Raw genomic sequence first — 18,217 nt, 5'->3', positions numbered from 1 at the left:
CATTTTTCATCCTTCCTTTTTATTTTACCCATTTCATATTCTGAGGTCTCCATACAGAGCTATAGTCACTTGGTACATGTCTCTGTGATTTCCTATCCTAGCATCAGCTTCAGATTCAACTGTTATGTACTGAACATTTCGTCATTTATCTTTTCATGCATCATTTTTATTGCTTTGCCTTGTACTCCTTCTTTGCTTTTTCTAGTACTTCATTGGACTTACCATTCAGGAATTCTCTTTTCAGTACTTTTTCGTTCCTGAGTGAGATGCCCTGTCTCTTGGTTTATTCAGTTCTTACTCTGTTGCTATCCAACAGTGACTGCTGCAGTTTGAATCACATTGTCCCTAGCACTGTCCTTTCTTTCAGATCGAGTGTATGTTGTTTGCCAGTGTCTCTGTTAAGTTCCTTAGTTCAAGTTGGAGTTTCTTGCAGCTCTGATTTGTTTTTCAGTTTTGTATTGTTGGGTTTTTTGGCCACTTTGTTTATGTTGAACTTTCTCAATTTTAATTTCAGTTGAGCAATACAAAGATTACAGTCATTGCTGACATCTGCTGTTTCATATGCCCATATGTCTTGGACAGAAGACCTGAATTTTGAGCTAATGCAGATGTGGTTGATCTGGTTATGTTTTTTTTTCCTTTTGTTTTATTGTCTGGCAAATTCCATATTTCTTTGTATATGTGTTTTGAGGGAATAGAGTGCTTTCAAAAAGAATGTGAGACACCAAGCACAATTCAATGATCTCTCACAATTTGGATTGATGATTCCACACACTTGCTTCCCTATTGATCTTTCCATTCCTTGACTGTTACCTCCTATTTCATTTAGCATGAAAATTGCCATCATAAGGAGTATGTCATGTTTTGTCATTCTGTCATCTTGATCTTTGTTGCTATGTTCCTCTGTGAAAGTATAGCATAGTATGATTACTGTCTCTAGGAATCTGATTTGGAGTTAGATGCATGTGATGCATTGGTTTATAGTTTCACAGTTGATAAGTGATTTTTCTCTAGAATCTTTCATAAGGACTACTGCCCTCTCTGAATGTTTGTTGTCTCTACAGCATAAATAAATGACTTGCTTCTTGTGTTGCCAAAAGCCCATCTTATCTATGTCCGTCAGACTGCTCTCACTGATGATGCCCAGAATTTTGCGTCTATAGTTGTCCATCTCTCTCATGATCTGCAAGATATTTGATGTTTGAAACATTGTTCTCATGTCTAGTAGCCAACTTCAATTTTTTTCTGCTAGCGTCACATTTTTCAGGATTCTTGTTTCCAGAAACTATCTTTGACCAGGGAACCTTCATCAGGGTTAGACAGTGTTTCTTTCTGAGCAACCATTTTTACTGCATTGGTAGCCAGGTCCTGGTTCTAAAACCGGTGACTGTTTTACAAGAATAGGTGGATAACCTTGTGCTCAACTCTGCCCATTTTATCCAGGCCTAGGACTAGCAGCCACATCAAAGTATGGCAATTGGTATACTGTACATAGCAAATTTAAAATATATGGAAAATAAAGAGTAATTACCAGTCTTCATCTTTAAAGATGATCTCTGAAAGCCTTGAATAATCTTTTGATAATCAAACTTAACAGAAATTTTTTTTAAACCAAAGATAGCCCCTCTGTGTGGAGGAAACTGAAAAAGATACATTTTATAGCATAACTGTACTAAGCCTAAAACCGTGTCCTAGGTACACTGTCTAAATATGTTGATAATTATAATGTTGGCATTTTTACCATTAGAATATGTGTGTGCAATACACTTCACAGGTTTTTTTTTGCTTATTTAAGAGATTCAGTCTTAGTTAGTATCAATATATTAGCAATGTATGTGATGAAACAAGTATTTTAAGTCTTTACTGTCTTCATAATCCTTAAGAGTCATAATTAAGGGGTTGTTGAAATATCTGTTATTTGTCTAAATGCTTTGTCATCCATGAACCAGGAAATAAGGAAATCTATTAGACATCCAGGATTAAATAGATACTGAAATGAATCCTTAAAAAAAAAAATTGGAAAATTTGCTTGATGGTACATTCAGGCAATTAATGAGTACAGATTATTTTTTACTGACTTTCTCATATCCCAAAATAACAGAATATTTTATTGGGAACTTGAAGCATTATTGTTAGTGAACTGGAACATATGGCTCTCCAAGCAGCACTATCGGGGCAGACTCATGGACTTCAAACATGTCACCTTTGTAGGGTTCTACTTGGTTGGGAAAAAACACACTTGGGATGCCTCCAAAGTTCACATTCTTACTGATGAACTTTTTGCTGTAGGTTCTACTTTTGGAATATTTTAATTAAAAAATAAAAGTGCACTTTGTCCTAGCTTTGTGGCATTCACTGTAGAAATTGTTTTTAGGAATAGAACTGCAAGCAATCTTTAGAAATAGTCTTTTTTTCTTCTTGCAGACATTTTGCCCAAATCTGAAAAAGATTGTGATGATTTGAGAATCACAGCCGAAGTTTCATCTGACTTAGATGCAATTTCCGTAAGTAAATTTATAAATAGGAAAGTCTTTCAAAACCTATTTGGGACCATATTCTGCTCTGTTACGTCTCTGAAACAGCAATTTATTGCAATAATGAGAAGTGAATTTGACCCATAGAATTATTTGTATGACTTCAGCTCAGATATTTGGGGAATATACAGTTATACAAATATACACAAGGAAATGACCTTAGGCTCAGGCATTAAAAGTAAATTGAGAATAAGATAATAATAATAATAATAATAATAATACTTAGTGCTTTAGATATTCAGAGCACTGTACAGATATTAATCCTCAAAATCCCTCATCTGAGATAGATGGGTAAGTATTGCTCCTCGTTAATAGATGAGAAAACAGAGAGAGGAATATGATCATTGTTGTAGCCAAGTGGGTTCAGCTACTTACTAATATTTAAAAAAACAATTTTGCAAACTACATAAAAATGGCAATATTAATCTATTTGCAACTTTTAACAGTATGTTATTAAAATTGTATTTTGCCCTATGTTATGAAACTAAATAAATCATAATAAGGGTCATTTGATGACCTTCTTGGTGTTTTTACTTTGCACTGTACAAAGACTACCAGTAGTAGTTCAGTACAGTTGCAGAGAAATCACACAAGGGAGTAATTTGACATCTATTTTCTCCTTTCATTTGTGTCATATGACCAGAATTAAACTTCTAAAACTAGTGCAGGGACCATGCTCTTGCTCTTCAAAATGTGATTCTGCTCTCACAAATGACTATAGAATATTTTAAAAAAATGCTCTACTCTGATACTCTAAATGTGAGTCCTGTATGAACTCAGTCTAGTTGGTAGCTACCACAGCTTTTTACTACTGCAGTTAGTGCTGCAAGAAGATACAGCTAGGGGAGAGAGATGGATCCTATTCTGGCTTCCACAACATCTACAGATTAACTACAGTTTGTACCTCCCTTAACCAGGACTCCCTGGTCTGGCATGGACTATGGATGTTCCTGGAACCCAGAGCCCAGGAAGAGGGAGGTCTGTTGGCGGGGCAAGAGCACCATAAGGGACACTAGCAACTCAGCTGGGAGAAGTGTGTGTGTGTTTGTGTGTTGGGAGGGAAGCACAGACGGCATGGTGGGGAGTTCTGGCCCCAGAGTCTGGGGAGCTCTAGCTTGGCGATGGCTGTGGACCTCCAGCCCTGGCCACGGAGGTCTGACCCCAGCAGCAGCCAGGAAGCTCTGGCCCCATCCCTGGCTGTGGAGCTCCAGCTGTGTTCTGGCTCTAGTGGCTGGGGAGCTCTGGCCTGGGACGCAGAGCCCTGGCCCAGGCCGCAGAGCCAAGCAGTTGCAGTTGGGCCAGGGAGAGCCCCATAGGGCTGAGGCAGCAGCAGAGGGAAGCCAGAGCCCAAGCTCAGTGGCAGCCTTGCCACGACAAGAGAGAATTTCCCAGGTCCGGTAAAGCTCCTCGTTGGGGACCAGTCAGGTCCCAAGAATGGTGGACCAGCAAAATGCAACCTGTACATTTCAACAGCTAAATTCGTTTGTATTACACTATGATCTTCAGTCAGCTCCATTGTTCACAAATGTAAATGATGGCAGAATGAGAAGACTGTGAGGTCACACAGGGCAGAACTGAATATGCGGAATCTTTATTGCTCATGATGACATATTAGCTAGAGGGAACACAAATTTGAGTCAGTTTTACTTAAAAACCAGGCCTGGGCAAAATACAGTCCACAGGCTGGATCTGGCCCGTGGAGTCAGTGGGGAGCCTTAGGGGAGCTGCATGCCACTCAGAAACATAGCTGTAGGGCGCTTTCTCCTTGAGTCCAGAGGGAAAGGGGGAAGATTCAGATGCTGCTTCTGCCCCTAGCACAATCCCATTGACCAGTTTCTATGCAGAAACTGGCCAAAGGGAGCTGCTTGTTTGACTAACAGGAAGCCAGGAAGCGCAACCCTCCTGCTCAGTTACTCACTCAAGCACATGGTCGAGCAGGCAAAAACATTTTAAGTTCTGCAAGCCTTTAGCTCTGCAGGCAGGAAGGCTGGTTTTGCTGCAGGCTGATAAGTCTCCTGGCCAGAACCTGCCTCTGGCATCCTAGCCCCTCCCTTTTCCAACCTTCTGCCCCCCACTCCTGCCCTGCTATTCCCTTTGCATCCATACCCCTCCGAGATCTGGCACTCAAATCTCCTGCCCAAGATCATAGTCCCCTCCTACTGTAGGTCACATGACAAAACTGCACCCCAGTTCTTTGCCCTAGGTCACAACTGCCTCTTTCACCCAAACTCCTTCTGACTCCATTCTCCCTCCTGCACCTAAATCCCTTACTCCAAGTCCCTTGTGCACCCAACCTCCATCCCAGACCCCGCACCTCTTCCTTTAATATCATGGAAAAGTGCGGCCCTCAACCATTTTCCACAATCTTGGTGTGGCCCTCCATCAAAAATGATTGCCCACTCCTGTTATACTCTAATCCTATTTTATCCAGGGATTGAGTGAAAATAAACACAAAACCCCACAATATCATTTAATATTAATGGCCTACTTTTCACATGTTTGTTTACCTGCAGCTCCCACTGACTTCAGCACTCCTCATCCCTTCCTCCACCTTCAGAATCATCAGGTCATGTGGCACTTTTCAGTGTGAGAGACTAGTTTTACCAGAATACCTACAAGTTGTCATTATTTATAGATGGGAATTTGCTGACTCATAAGAAGCTTTACTCACAAATTAATCAGTAGTCTCCAAAGACAGAAATCAAAATTTCTGGGAAGCAATATTTGGACTGTCTTGTGTGTCATTCCAGCCCTGAATGTGTGACATGGGACCTGGAAAACCATTCATGCTCCAGAGTTATTCTAGTTATTACAAATCTGCCTTTTCAAAACCCAATGCTGGAAGAGGAAGCAGGAATATTTTTCAAGGCATTTAATGTTTCCATGATGCTGCCAGCCAGGACAGGATATCAGAAGTAATTCTGGATGAGATACATGTGTAAATGCATGATTGAGTATAAGTTGGTGCTCTTCTAAAAATTAACAGTATATTGGAGTATTACAGTATGTTGGAAATGTCACTGGGTGACTGGCCACTCACCTGTGCTGGAAGATGTTGTCTCCTTGGGACTGTGGAGTGTTAGTAGGGGCAATAACTTAACACCTCCCTTGCATTGAATGTTAGATATAGCAGGAATATCACCATGCTACTGCGCAACTAATAAGCTACTACTTTACCTGTGCACCAGCATCATAGAATGCAGAATGTGGCCTCTGATGACTGCTGCCTTTATGTTTAATTTATTATATTACTTTTGGATATCTATGGCAAACTGCTATGTTTAGCTGCAGAATAAAATAAGAACGACCATATTGGGCCAGACCAAAGGTCTATACAGCTCAGTATCATGTCTTCCGACAGTGGCCAATGCCAGATGCCCCAGAGGGAGTGAACAGAACAGGTAATCATCAAGTGATCCTTTTCCTATCATCCATTTCCAGCCTCTGACAAATGGAGGTTAGGGACACCATTGCTACCCATCCTGGTAATAGCCATTGATGGATCTTACCTCCATTAATTTATCTAGTTCTTTTTTGAACCCTGTTCAAGTCCTGGTCTTCACAACATCCTCTGGCAAGGAATTCCACAGGTTGACTGTGTGCTGCGTGAAGAAAAATTTCCTTTTTGTTTGTTTTAAACCTGCTACCCATTAATTTCATTTGGTGACCCCTAGTTCTTATGTTGTGGGAACAAGAAAGTAGCATTTCCTTATTCACTTTTTCCACAGCAGTCATGATTTTATAGACCTCTATCATATCCTCTCTTAGGGTACATTTACACTGCATGATTATTTTGAAATAAGCTATTCCGAAATAGCTTATTTTGAAATAACATGTCTACCCTGCAGGGAATCCTCAAAATTAGTCTTAGGCAGGCTTCCCTAATGTAGATGTGCTATCTCAATTTAGAACCCCAGGAGGCACTGGGGAGGATTAACTGAGAATGGCCCTGGGGTGGGGTTATTTTGAAATAGCATAAGTGGAATGTCTACACATACCTTATTTCAAAATAGATATTTTGGAATAGGCATTATTCCTTGTAGAATGAGGTTTATAGATTTCAGAATAAGCCGTCCGTTATTTCAAAATTATTTTGAAATAATAGTGCAGTGCAGACACACCTCTAGTCTCCTCTTTTCTAAGCTGAAAAGTCCAAGTAATTTTAATCTCTCTTCATATGATACCCATTCCAAACCCCTAATCATTTTTGCTGCCCTTTTCGGAATCTTTTCCAATAGACTCATAGACTTTAAGGTCAGAAGGGACCATTATGATCATCTAGTCTGACCCCCTGCACAGTGCAGGCCACAGAATCTCACCCACCCCTCCCAGAATAATCCTCTCACTTATATCTCAGATATTGAAGCCCTCAAATACTTTGAAGACCCCAAGATGCAGAGAATCTTCTAGCTATGATCTGTACCCCATGCTACAGAGGAAGGCGAAAAACCTTCAGGGCCTCTGCCAATCTACCCTGGAGGAAAATTCCTTCCCGACCCCAAATATGGTGATCAGCTAAACCCTGAGCATGTGGGCAAGATTCATCAGCCAGACACCCAGAAAGTTCTCTATAGTAACTCCTATCATCCCTCCATTGACCTATTCCCACTGATAATGAATGGACAATTAGTTACCAAGATCATGTTATCTCATCAAACCATCCCGTTCATAAACCCATCTAGTTTAATCTTGAAACCAGATAGATCTTTTGCCAGTATATCTTTTTTTTGAGATGAGGCGACCACATCTGTACGCAATCATAAAGATGTGGGCATACCATGTTTTTATAGAGAGGCAATAAGATGTTCTCTGTCTTATTTTCAATCTCTTTTTTAATGATTCCTAACATTCTGTTTGCTTTTTTGACTGCCTCTGCATGTTTAGTGGATTTTTTTCAGAGAATATTCACAATGATTCCAAGATCTCTCTCTGGAGTAGTTACAGCTAAATTAGTCTCCATCATTTTGTATGTATAGCTGAGATTCTTTTTTCCAATGTGCATTACTTTACATTTACCAACATTACATTTCATTTGCCATTTTGTTGCCCATTTACTTAGTTTGGTGATTTAAAGGATAGGTTACAAACCATAGTTATTGATAGTTCCACAATTTCACATTTGAGTTCTTTCAGAACTCTTGGGTGAATGCCATCTGGTCCCAGTGACATGTTATTGTTAAATGTATCTATTTGTTCCAAAACCTCTCTAATGACACCTCAATCTGGGACAATCCTCAGATTTGTCACCTAAAAAGAATGGCTCAAGTTTGGGAATCTCCCCAACATCCTCAGCTGTGAAGACAGAAGTAAAGAAATCATTTAGTTTCCCCCCAATGACTTTATCACTTTATCAACTTTGAGTGCTCCTCAAACATCCAGGAGCCCCATTGGTTGTTTAGCAGGCTTCCTGCTTCTGAAGTACTTAAACAACATTTTGCTATAACTTTTTGAGTTTTTGGCTAGCTGTTCTTCAAACTCCTTTTTGGCTCTTCTTATTATATTTTTAATGTGACAGTTTATGGTCCTTTCTATTTTCCTCACTAGGATTTAACTTCCACTTTTTAAACAATGCCTTTTAATCTCTCACCACTCCTTTTATTTGGTTGTTGAGCCACGGTGGCACTTTTTTGGTTCTTTTACTGTGTTTTTTAATTTAGGGTATACATTTAAGTTGGGCCTCTATTATGCTGTCTTTGAAAAGTTTCCATGCAGTTTGCAGGGATTTTACTTTTGTCACTGTACTTTTTAATTTCTGTTTAACTAACCTCCTCATTTTTGTGTAGTTCCCCTTTCTGAAAATAAAGGACACAGTGTTCGACTGGTGAGGTGTTTTTCCCACCATAGGGATGTTACATTTTATTACATTATGGTCACTATTTCCAAGTGGTCCAGTTATATTTGGACCTGATCCTGCGCCCCACTTAGGACTAAATCAAGAATTGCCTCTCTTCTCATGGGGGTCCAGAACCAGCTGCTCTAAGAAGCAGTCATTTAAGGTATCAAGAAATTTAATCTCTGCATCCCGTTCTGAAGTGACGTGTACCCAGTAAGTGTGCTAATCTCCCTTGGCATTTCATAGTCACTAACGGCATCCTGGTCAGGTAGTCAAGAATATATCCCTACTGCTATATTCTTATTATTTGAGCATGAAATTACTACCCATAGGGATTCTAGGGAACATTTTGGTTCATTTAAGATTTTTACTTTGACTCCACATTTTCTTTCACATATAGTGCCACTCCCTCACCAGCATGACCTGTTCTGTCCTTCCGATGTATTTTGTACTCTGGTATGACTATGTCCCATTGATTGTCCTCATTTCACCAAGTTTCATGATGCCTATTATATCAATATTGTCCTTTAAAATGAGGCACTCTAGTTCACCCATCTTATTATTTAGACTTCTAGCATTTGTACATAAGCACTTTAAAAATGTGTTACTTTTTGTCTGCCATTTCCTGATGTGTTGGACTCTTTTTCATTTGACTGTTTCTCATCTGATCTGAACCATACTTTATCATCTTCCTTCCTCTCCTCCTTGCTAGAACATAGTGAATCTCTGTTAATAGACCCTTCCTTAAGAGATATCTCTGTCTGATCCATGTTCTCCTCCGCACCTGTGAGCTTTTCCTCAGCCCTTAATTTAAAAACTGTTCTACAGCCTTTTTAATGTTAAGTGCCAGCATTCCATTTTGGCCCATCCTTCCTGTATAGTGCCCCTTTTCCAAAGTTTCCCTAGTTCCTAATATATCTAACTCCTCCTCTCTACACCATCGTCTCATCCATGCAGTGAGACTCTGAAGTTCTGCTTGCATACCTAGCCCTGTGTGTGGAACTGGAAGCATCTCAGAGAACACACCACAAAGGTCCTGGATTTCAATCTCTTTCCTAGAAGCCTAAATTTGGCCTCCAGAACCTCTTTCTTACCCCTCCGTATGTCATTGGTACCTACATATACCATGATCACTGGCTCCTCCCAGCACCACACATAAATCTGTCTAGATGTATTGAGAGATCCGCAACTTTTGCACCTGGCAGGCAAGTCACCATACAGTTCTCCTGGTTCTTCTTTGAGTGATGTCCCCGTGGGTGCTCCACTGAAGGTGTCGGGCTCGTCCCGGCACCGCAAACCGGAGAGTTTTTGCCAGCAGTAGCCCCCTCCGGAGGACCGCGCATGCACAGAAGTGCCTCGCGCCATTCGCGCTCTTTTCTGCGTTGAGCGGTCCGACGCGCCAGTTCTTCCTAACTGTCCACGGTCACAGACGGAGTTAGAACACGCTCCTCCTTTTCTGAGGAGAATTAAGATTATTATTATTACTAGTTCTATTCCCAGTTAGCCCCTTCCCTGTATTATTAGCTTTATCTAGTTAGTGAGTTAGTTGTTAAAAAAAAAAGAGTTAAAAGTTAAAGTTAAAGTTAGAATTAACAGCCTTCCTAGGTCTCTACCGACCGGCCCCTCTAGTGCCTCCATCATGCCCGGATCTCCGGGCTTCAAGAACTGTGCCTCTTGCGCCGACCCTATGCCTGCCTCGGACGGCCACTCCCGCTGCATCCGCTGTCTGGGAGAAGGCCATATCCCACAAAAATGCAGTCACTGCTCGAAGCTGACCGCTCGGGCTAGGCGTGACAGAGAAATGCGCCTGAAGATGTTGCTTTTTAATAAGGCGCTCCAACCCCTGTCAACTGAGCAACGGGAGGCTTTAGTCCCACGTAAGTCTCGGGACGGAAAAAGCTCCGCTCCCTCTAGGAGCGTAAGTGCAGGAGAAGCACAGAGTTCATCGGGCTTCCCTCCCAGACAGGGAGTGGATAAGGCACCTAAAGCCCGCAGTACATCGGTGCCTAGTCCCGCGCTTTCCGTACCACCGGCACCGGCAGTGCGCCCGGAGTTGGCACCGTCATCTACGGCACCGAGCCTCCATGCGGCACCGCTTGCCACCACGGCGCCGTGGCACCGGGGCCTCGACCGGCACCGTTGAAGCACCTGCCGGCGAGGGTGGAGTCGGCACCGACGGGCGGCACTGCACCATCAGCTAAAACGGCACCGATAGCGAGCCCGTTGCCGAGAGATCAGGAGGCTCGCCGATCCGACCAAGCGCCGAGAAAGCAATCGGCGTCGAGACCAGCCCGGCCTCATTCAAAGAGTGGGGAGCAACCCATACGCCAGAGCGAACACCAGCACAGCTCTGTCGCACCAACCTCTGCGGAACCGGCTCCTGCGGCCCAACAAATTGGTGCATCAGGAGAGGATACGGCACCTCCATCCCCAACCTCGGTGCCAAGGTCGCCACACCACTTAGGGGATGTATCCGATTCTGTCTCGATCATATTGGTCCAGGGCAGCCCAGTCTCAATGGCTCCTCCACCTAAGAGTATTCCAACTAAGGCACAGAGGAAAACACACCACGTCTGTACACCTACCTCCAGCCCGGGCAGAGCAGTCTTCTCTCCTGAGCCTTCTCTCTCACCTCGTCACGGGACGACATTACTGCAGTCATTCTCCCTCTCAGCACTCCCGGCAATCCTCGAGACTGTCGCTCTCACCTCGCTACCGCTACTCATACTATTCGAGGTCTCCATCTCACTGTTCCTGTCGCTCACGATCACCCTCCCGCGTGTATTATCACCATCGCAGGAGCGCCACCTCACGTTCACCTGTCTACTCGCACCACGATTATCACCGCCGGCGAGACTCCTCGCACTATCGTGACCGCTCACGCTCTCCCACATGGCTCTCACAACCCTCACCTCCGCAAGAGCGTCGATCATATTCACCACAGCCAGAAACCCAAGACTCTATCCCACCGGTGCAGCGCCCTCCGACGCTCACCGGTGACGCTTCACATGGAGGCGCTCCTCAATCCCCAGTAACAGACCAATAACCTACAGGTTCCCCGACGGACCTCTCCTCCTCCTCCCCAGATGATGCGGTTTTTAACGATGAGCCCTCTGTGGTGAATGATTATAAACAATTTCATGAGCTTTTTAAAAGGGTCGCCTATTCCCAGAATCTACATGCTTCGGAAGCACCCCAGAAGCAGCACGTGCTCTTTAGGAATCTTCAACAATCCAGCAAATCAAAGCTGGCCCTTCCTTTCGATGCGGCAGTCCTCGAAATCTCCAACGACATCTGGCAGACGCCAGCATCTGCGCCTCCTACAAACAAGCGCACGGATAGGAAATACTTTATTGATGCAAAGGATGCGGAATTTCTTTTCACCCATCCCGCCCCCAACTCTATTGTCGTTGAGGCTGCCCAACAAAAGGCACAATCTAGAAATTTGGCGGCGGCCAAGGAAGCGTAGCGTCTGGACCTCCTCGGCAGGAAGGTCTATTCGTCTGCTACGGCCACCCCGAGAATGGCCAACTACTCCGCCCAGCTCGCTAACCACAACTTCGACAACTACTCTTAAGTTGGCTCCCCATATATATCATTTACCAGAGTCCAACAGAGAGGTACTAAAATCCATCGTGCAGGAGGGCTACACAGCGGCCCGCACCGCACTCCAGATCTCTCTCGATATTGCTGATTCCGCTTCCCGCACTACGGCGACGTCTATAGTCATGCGACGTGCCTCTTGGCTACACCTGGCATCCGTGCCCAAAGACCTACAACCCAAGGTGGAGGACCTTCCCTTTGACCGTGCCTCGTTGTTCGCACAGAACACCGATCAAGTGTTCTATTCGGGAAAGGATTCCCGAACTACGTTGAGAACCCTTGGCATGTATACCCCGCCTTTCAGATGCAAGAGAGCTTGGCCCTACAACAGGCAGAGGCCCTCCTCCTCCTATACTGCCCAACACTTTAGACCATACGAGCAACACAGGCGACGGCGCCAACAACCCAATAAGGCACACAACCAACAACAACCTCGACAGCAGGTTTGACGCCCTTGTCGAGGGACTGCGCGCCATACCCTTGTTGGAACCCTACCCGCAGGTAACCAAGTTATTCCAGTACCGCCTGAGGCCCTACTACCGCTGTTGGTTTGCCATCACCACGGACCGTTGGGTCAGGGAGATAGTCACTTCCGGCCTCGCTATCCCCTTCACCATCCTGCCCCCCTCCAACCCTCCATCCCCGTCCCTTTTCAGGGACCCCTCTCACGACCTTCTACTGCGCCAGGAGGTCACGCGCCTACTTACTACCGGGGCAGTGGAGGAGGTTCCTTCCGACTTCAGAGGCAAAGGCTTCTACTCCCGGTACTTTCTCACGCGAAAGAAGTCCGGCGGCTGGAGACCAATTTTAGACCTTTGTGGCCTCAACCGCTACCTACGGAAGCAAAAATTCAAAATGGTTACTCTGGGTTACATCATACCATCACTACATCAAGGGGATTGGCTCGCGTCCCTCGATCTCCAAGACACGTACTTTCATATCTCCATCCATCCGGTACACAGGAGATTTCTACGTTTTACCCTAGGCACCGACCACTACCAATATGCTGTACTTCCTTTCAGTCTTTCTGCGGCTCCCAGGGTATTCTCAAAGACCCTAGCAGTTGTAGCTGCATACCTCTGATGCACTGGCATCACCATCTTTCCCTATCTCGACGATTGTCTACTCAGGGCCCCTTCTATGCAACAGATCGGAACCGCAGTTACCATCGCGAGAGACATCTTCGAAGCTCTAGGACTGGTAATCAACCTACCAAAATCGTCTCTGATTCCATCCCAGTCCATCGAGTTCATTGGGGACAGGATAGACTCTATAACCGCCAGGGCGTACTTACCCACGGACAGGGCCCACGCCATCCGAGACCTAGTGAATGTCCTGCGCACCGCTCCGGCAGTCTCGTTCCTCACGTGCCTGAAGTTATTAGGTCACATGGCTTCTACGACGTACGTCGTCGCACATTCGCGTCTCCGCATGCGGTGTCTGCACCACTGGCTCCAGATGGTATACACTCCCGGCATCACCGATATACACAAGTTGACATCCATCCCCGCTCGCGTCAAAGACTCACTGACGTGGTGGCTCGATCCGACCAAGGTGCTTGTGGGTGTCCCATTTCGCGCTCCAGCTCCATCTCTACAAATTACCACCAACGCATCCCTCGTGGGCTGGGATGCTCACATGCTACAACATCAGGTCCAAGGTCTATGGTCTTACAAAGAAGCCCTACTCTACATAAACTTTCTGGAGCTCAGAGCAGTTTTCAATGCATGCCGTCACTTTGTTCATCACATCCAAGGTGCCTTAGTATAGATTCTTACGGACAACATCTGCACCGTATACTATATCAATCGCCAGGGCGGAGCCAGATCCAGAACCCTGTGTGCAGAATCAATACGCCTTTGGAACTGGGCGATTCGCCACGGCATCACGCTCAAAGCTGCTTACCTACCGGGAAAGAACAATACCATTGCGGACACACTGAGCAGATCTTTCCACTCCCAACACAAATGAGAGCTCCTCGACGAGGTAGTCCGTGGCCTCTTCCAACTATGGGGCCACCCGCAAGTGGACCTCTTTGTCACTCGAGACAACAAGAGATGCCGTTCTTACTGCTCGAGGGCTGGCATAGGCAGCGGATCGATAGGAAATGCCTCTCTGCTTCATTGGGGGAAGTACCGTCTTCTATACGCCTTTCCCCCAATTCCCCTCATTCCTCGGGTGATAGAGAAGATACTGGCGGATGCAGCAACAGTAATCCTGGTGGCTCCCTTCTGGCCCCATCAGACTTGGCTGCCGCAACTTATGCACATGTCGATGTCTCAGCCGCTCCAGCTCCCGCAGTGGCCCAACCTCCTCTCGCAGCAGCACGGCACCCTTCTCCACCTCAGTGTCAACCGGCTGCACCTAACAGCATGGCTCCTGACTGGCTCCAAGGACCGGAATTAACCTGTTCCCAAGCAGTCAGAGAAGTCCTCATACAAAGCAGGCGCCAATCCACCAGGAGATCTTACCTCTACAAGTGGCGACGCTTTCAGACGTGGTGCCACTCACAGGACACAGACCCTCGAAGGGCACCTATACAATCCATCCTGGACTATATGCTCTGCTTACGCTCACAGAGCTTGGCGATAACTTCACTTAAGGTTCATTTGGCTGCAACCTCAGCCTTCCGTTCCCCCGTAGACGGATCGTCTGTCTTTGCACATCCACTAGCGAAGAGGTTCATGAAGGGAATTACCAACCTTTACCCAACATACAGGCCCACTCCTGAGCCCTGGGACCTTGCCTTGGTGTTGGACACTCTTACTCGGCCACCATTTGAACCGCTGGCAACTTGTGACATGCAGACTCTCACCACTAAGGTCACCTTTCTCCTGGCAATCACGTCGGCCCGCTGCGTTTCTGAACTCGCAGCACTTTCTGCCGATCCTCCGTATACGTTATTCACCCAACAGGGGGTCACATTACGCTGTCACCCAGCCTTCTTGCCAAAAGTCAATTCACCATTCCACATCAACGAGCCCATGGTTTTTCCCATTTTCTTTCCGAAACCACACGCTAACCCCGAGAAGGCACGCTGGCACACACTAGACATCAGGAGAGCGCTTGCATTCTACTTGGACAGAACGCGCTCTTTTCGAAAGTCCTCACGCCTACTACTATCCCTGGCAACCCTCTCTAAAGGCCAACAGATCTCCTCGCAGCGCATCTCCTCACATATTGTGAATTGCATCACTCGCTGTTACACCATCCGCGGCAGACCCCTGTCCTGTCGACCAAAAGCATACTCAACCAGGAGCATGTCTACTTGGTCATCTTCGTCCACGTTTGCTAGGCATTACGCCCTGGATCGCTTCAGGGCTACAGACATAGCAGTTACTCAAGCAGTTCTCTCTTCTGTGCACAGATAATTCCGAAGCATGGCGTCTCTGTTTGGGCTACTGCTTCCTACTCACCTTCAGTGGAGCACCCACGGGGATATCACTCGAAGAAGAAGAAATTGTTACTCACCTTGTTCTTCGAGATGTGTGTCCCCGTGGGTGCTCCACGACCCGCCCTCCTCCCTGCTTCGGAACTCTTATGTTTGTATCTTACAGATGTTCCGGCTAGGAGGAACTGGCGCGTCGGACCGCTCAACGCAGAAAAGAGTGCGAACGGCGCGAGGCACTTCTGCGCATGCGCGGTCCTCCGGAGGGGGCTACTGCTGGCAAAAACTCTCCAGTTTGCGGCGCCGGGACGAGCCCGACATGTTCAGTGGAGCACCCACGGGGACACGCATCTTGAAGAACAGATGTTACTGCACAAGGTGAGTAACAATTTCTTATCACAAACCCAGCTGTCTATATTTCTAATGATTGAATCCCCTGTTGCTAACACCTGCCTTTTCCTAATGACTGTAGTTCTCTCCTCTGGAGAGGTATCCTTAGTGCAAGAGGATACCACAATATCATCTGAAAGGAGGGTTCCTACTATGGGGTGGTTACCCTCTGCTCCAGCTGAATATTCTCCTTCTCTGAGCCTTTCACCCTCCTTAACAGCACACAGGCTGTCTGACTGGAAGTGGGACAGTTCTACAGTGTCCGGGAAAGCCTCATCTACCTACCTCTCTGCCTTTCTTAGGTCCTCCAATTCAGGCACCCTGGCCTCCAAAACCCGTTTGTGGTGTCTGAGGACCAGGAGCTCTTTGCATGGAATGTACACATACACACCTGCCCATAGGGGAGGTAATCATACTTGTACATTGGGTACAATAAACAGAATGGCCCCCACTCTGCTGCAGGGCTTCTGCCTGCATTCTCTCCTACAGATAATTAGATTATTGATAGTTTTTTTAAAATTTAAATCAGGTAGTTTAGAGTTTAGTTTAGTTTAAAAGTTTTAAAGAATGCTAAGCGTACCTAGCTCCCTTTAAACTCCCTTACAAAACTCCTTTTAACTGCTCCCGTTCTCTAAGCTCCCAAGTTGCTTACTAAGAGCTTTATATAGCCCTGGCCTTCCTGATAGTCATACCCCCTCGTTAAGGCTTGACCAATGAATAGAGGGTTCTAGATTTCAAATCATTGTTACGAAGCTCATAGCTTCCAATTCCCAGCCTCAGCACATGTTCCTTCATGGTGTGTTTGCCCATTTAAGCATAATCCAGATAGGAAGTGTATCCTAGACCATTTTTGTAATATAGTGACAATTCAGGGGATAGAACATGACTGCCAACATTTTAGTAATTTTTGGTTACTTTGTAATTAATAAAAGTATGCAGTGATTTTGTTTTTAAATTCTTTTTTTGCCATTTCACTTACATTAGGTTATTGTATTTCCAATCTTCAAGAGTTCATGAGGCTAGGTGCAAATTCTGCTTGCCTCCCTTTTATTGCAAGAAACTTTAAAAAGCCTTCTTGTTACTAGTCTAATAAGAAAAGCGAATAAATAAATATGATTTGCCCCAGACAAGAGGCCAAGTATAATTTTGAAAGGCTGTCTTTGTAATACCAATTTGAATAGTATTTCAAGTTGCTTGTAGTCATGATACACTGGTTATTTGGGTTGCATTCTTTTTGTAGCTTGAATTGATACTTTTTTATGTTGAATTACAGATGGTAAGAATCATGGATAGGCTTTGAGGAGTGGTATTTATGTGAAGAAACTGAATATGTTCATGTGTCAACAAGCCTTTTTGGTTGTAGAGGGATTGATTACACAGGGTCTGCACTAATGTATATGGATCCTTATTGAATAAAATAGTACTAGTAAATTGTATCTGCATTCCCACAGATATGAATAAGGCATTGAAGAATATTGCCAAATATAACTATTCACTTATTTTTTATAATTAGAAAATGGGGGGAGAGAAAGGAAAACAGAACTTTTCATTTTGGCAAGTTTCCCAGTTTGTTTTATACACTCTGTCTTATATAGCATACAACCCCCAAAAATATAGTTAAAACCATGTTACATGCATGACATACTAATATGTTTGCTTGTGTAACTGACAGAGATCTTACTGTATTTGATGCAAAGATCTCAATACATTGCAAAATGCTTTGGTTAATAGTTCTAATTAGTGTGGTTCTCTGTCTTAACCCTTAAAAACGGGATGAAACTGAGTAAAATAAAATTTTAAGGTGAGTTTCTTGAATTATTTCCCGGTGTTGAGCTCTGTTACAGTATGTTAATAGTCTGAAGAGAAACTTTTAGTAATCTATAGAGAAACACTAGAAATCCCATTATGTGGATCATTTGAAACTGTACTGTGCAAAGCATTCGCAGATACCTGTAGGGAGTGATCCTGCTTTGGCAGAGAGATTGGCAAGGTGGACTGGTGGGCCTTTGCCGCTTTACGTTCTGGGATGCTGCAGTGTAGTTTAAAATATACAGAAAGAAATCGGTCATTTTGTATTGTAGTTGTGTTCCAGGTTACTGAAATCTCTTATGTCCAGTCTTACTTTTTGCACTAAAATTTAATATATAAACCTTTTGGAACATGAACAATGCTATGCCAAACAGCTGTTAACTAGCCATTTCTGGCCATGAATTGCTTTAAAAGTGTTTACTGGGATTTCTTGCTACAGTATTTGCAAAATATAAATGGAATTGTATGTTAATACTTTACTTTCATTTAAAAGTATAACTGTCATCTTTATAAAAGTTGTTTTATTGTTTGTTAGATAAGCAATTTACCTTTAGTTTCTTTGTCTTAGCAGTTGTCCATAGGAAAGATTTATTAGTGCAAAAAAGGACAAAAGTCTGTCAGCCTGATCTTGCCTAGTTGTGATGATAACCTTGCAGCTTT

General features: G+C 44.5%; 1 protein-coding gene across 8 annotated transcripts in view; it reads left to right on the top strand.

Moving 5' to 3' along the window:
- BBS9 (Bardet-Biedl syndrome 9) overlaps nucleotides 1–18,217 on the top strand; it is a 513,046-nt gene that overhangs the window by 126,999 nt on the left and 367,830 nt on the right. For all 8 annotated transcript variants that reach the window (XM_075921764.1, XM_075921758.1, XM_075921760.1 and 5 more), the window contains one exon: nucleotides 2,425–2,504. In XM_075921764.1, coding sequence (XP_075777879.1) covers nucleotides 2,425–2,504 — 80 coding nt within the window. The remainder of the gene's footprint in view (nucleotides 1–2,424; nucleotides 2,505–18,217) is intronic.

This window comes from Pelodiscus sinensis, chromosome 2 (genome assembly GCF_049634645.1).
Source record: "Pelodiscus sinensis isolate JC-2024 chromosome 2, ASM4963464v1, whole genome shotgun sequence".
NCBI classification, from domain to species: Eukaryota; Metazoa; Chordata; order Testudines; family Trionychidae; genus Pelodiscus; species Pelodiscus sinensis.
The sequence above is the reverse complement of the archived record's forward strand: the minus strand, read 5'-3'. Positions and strand labels throughout refer to the sequence as shown.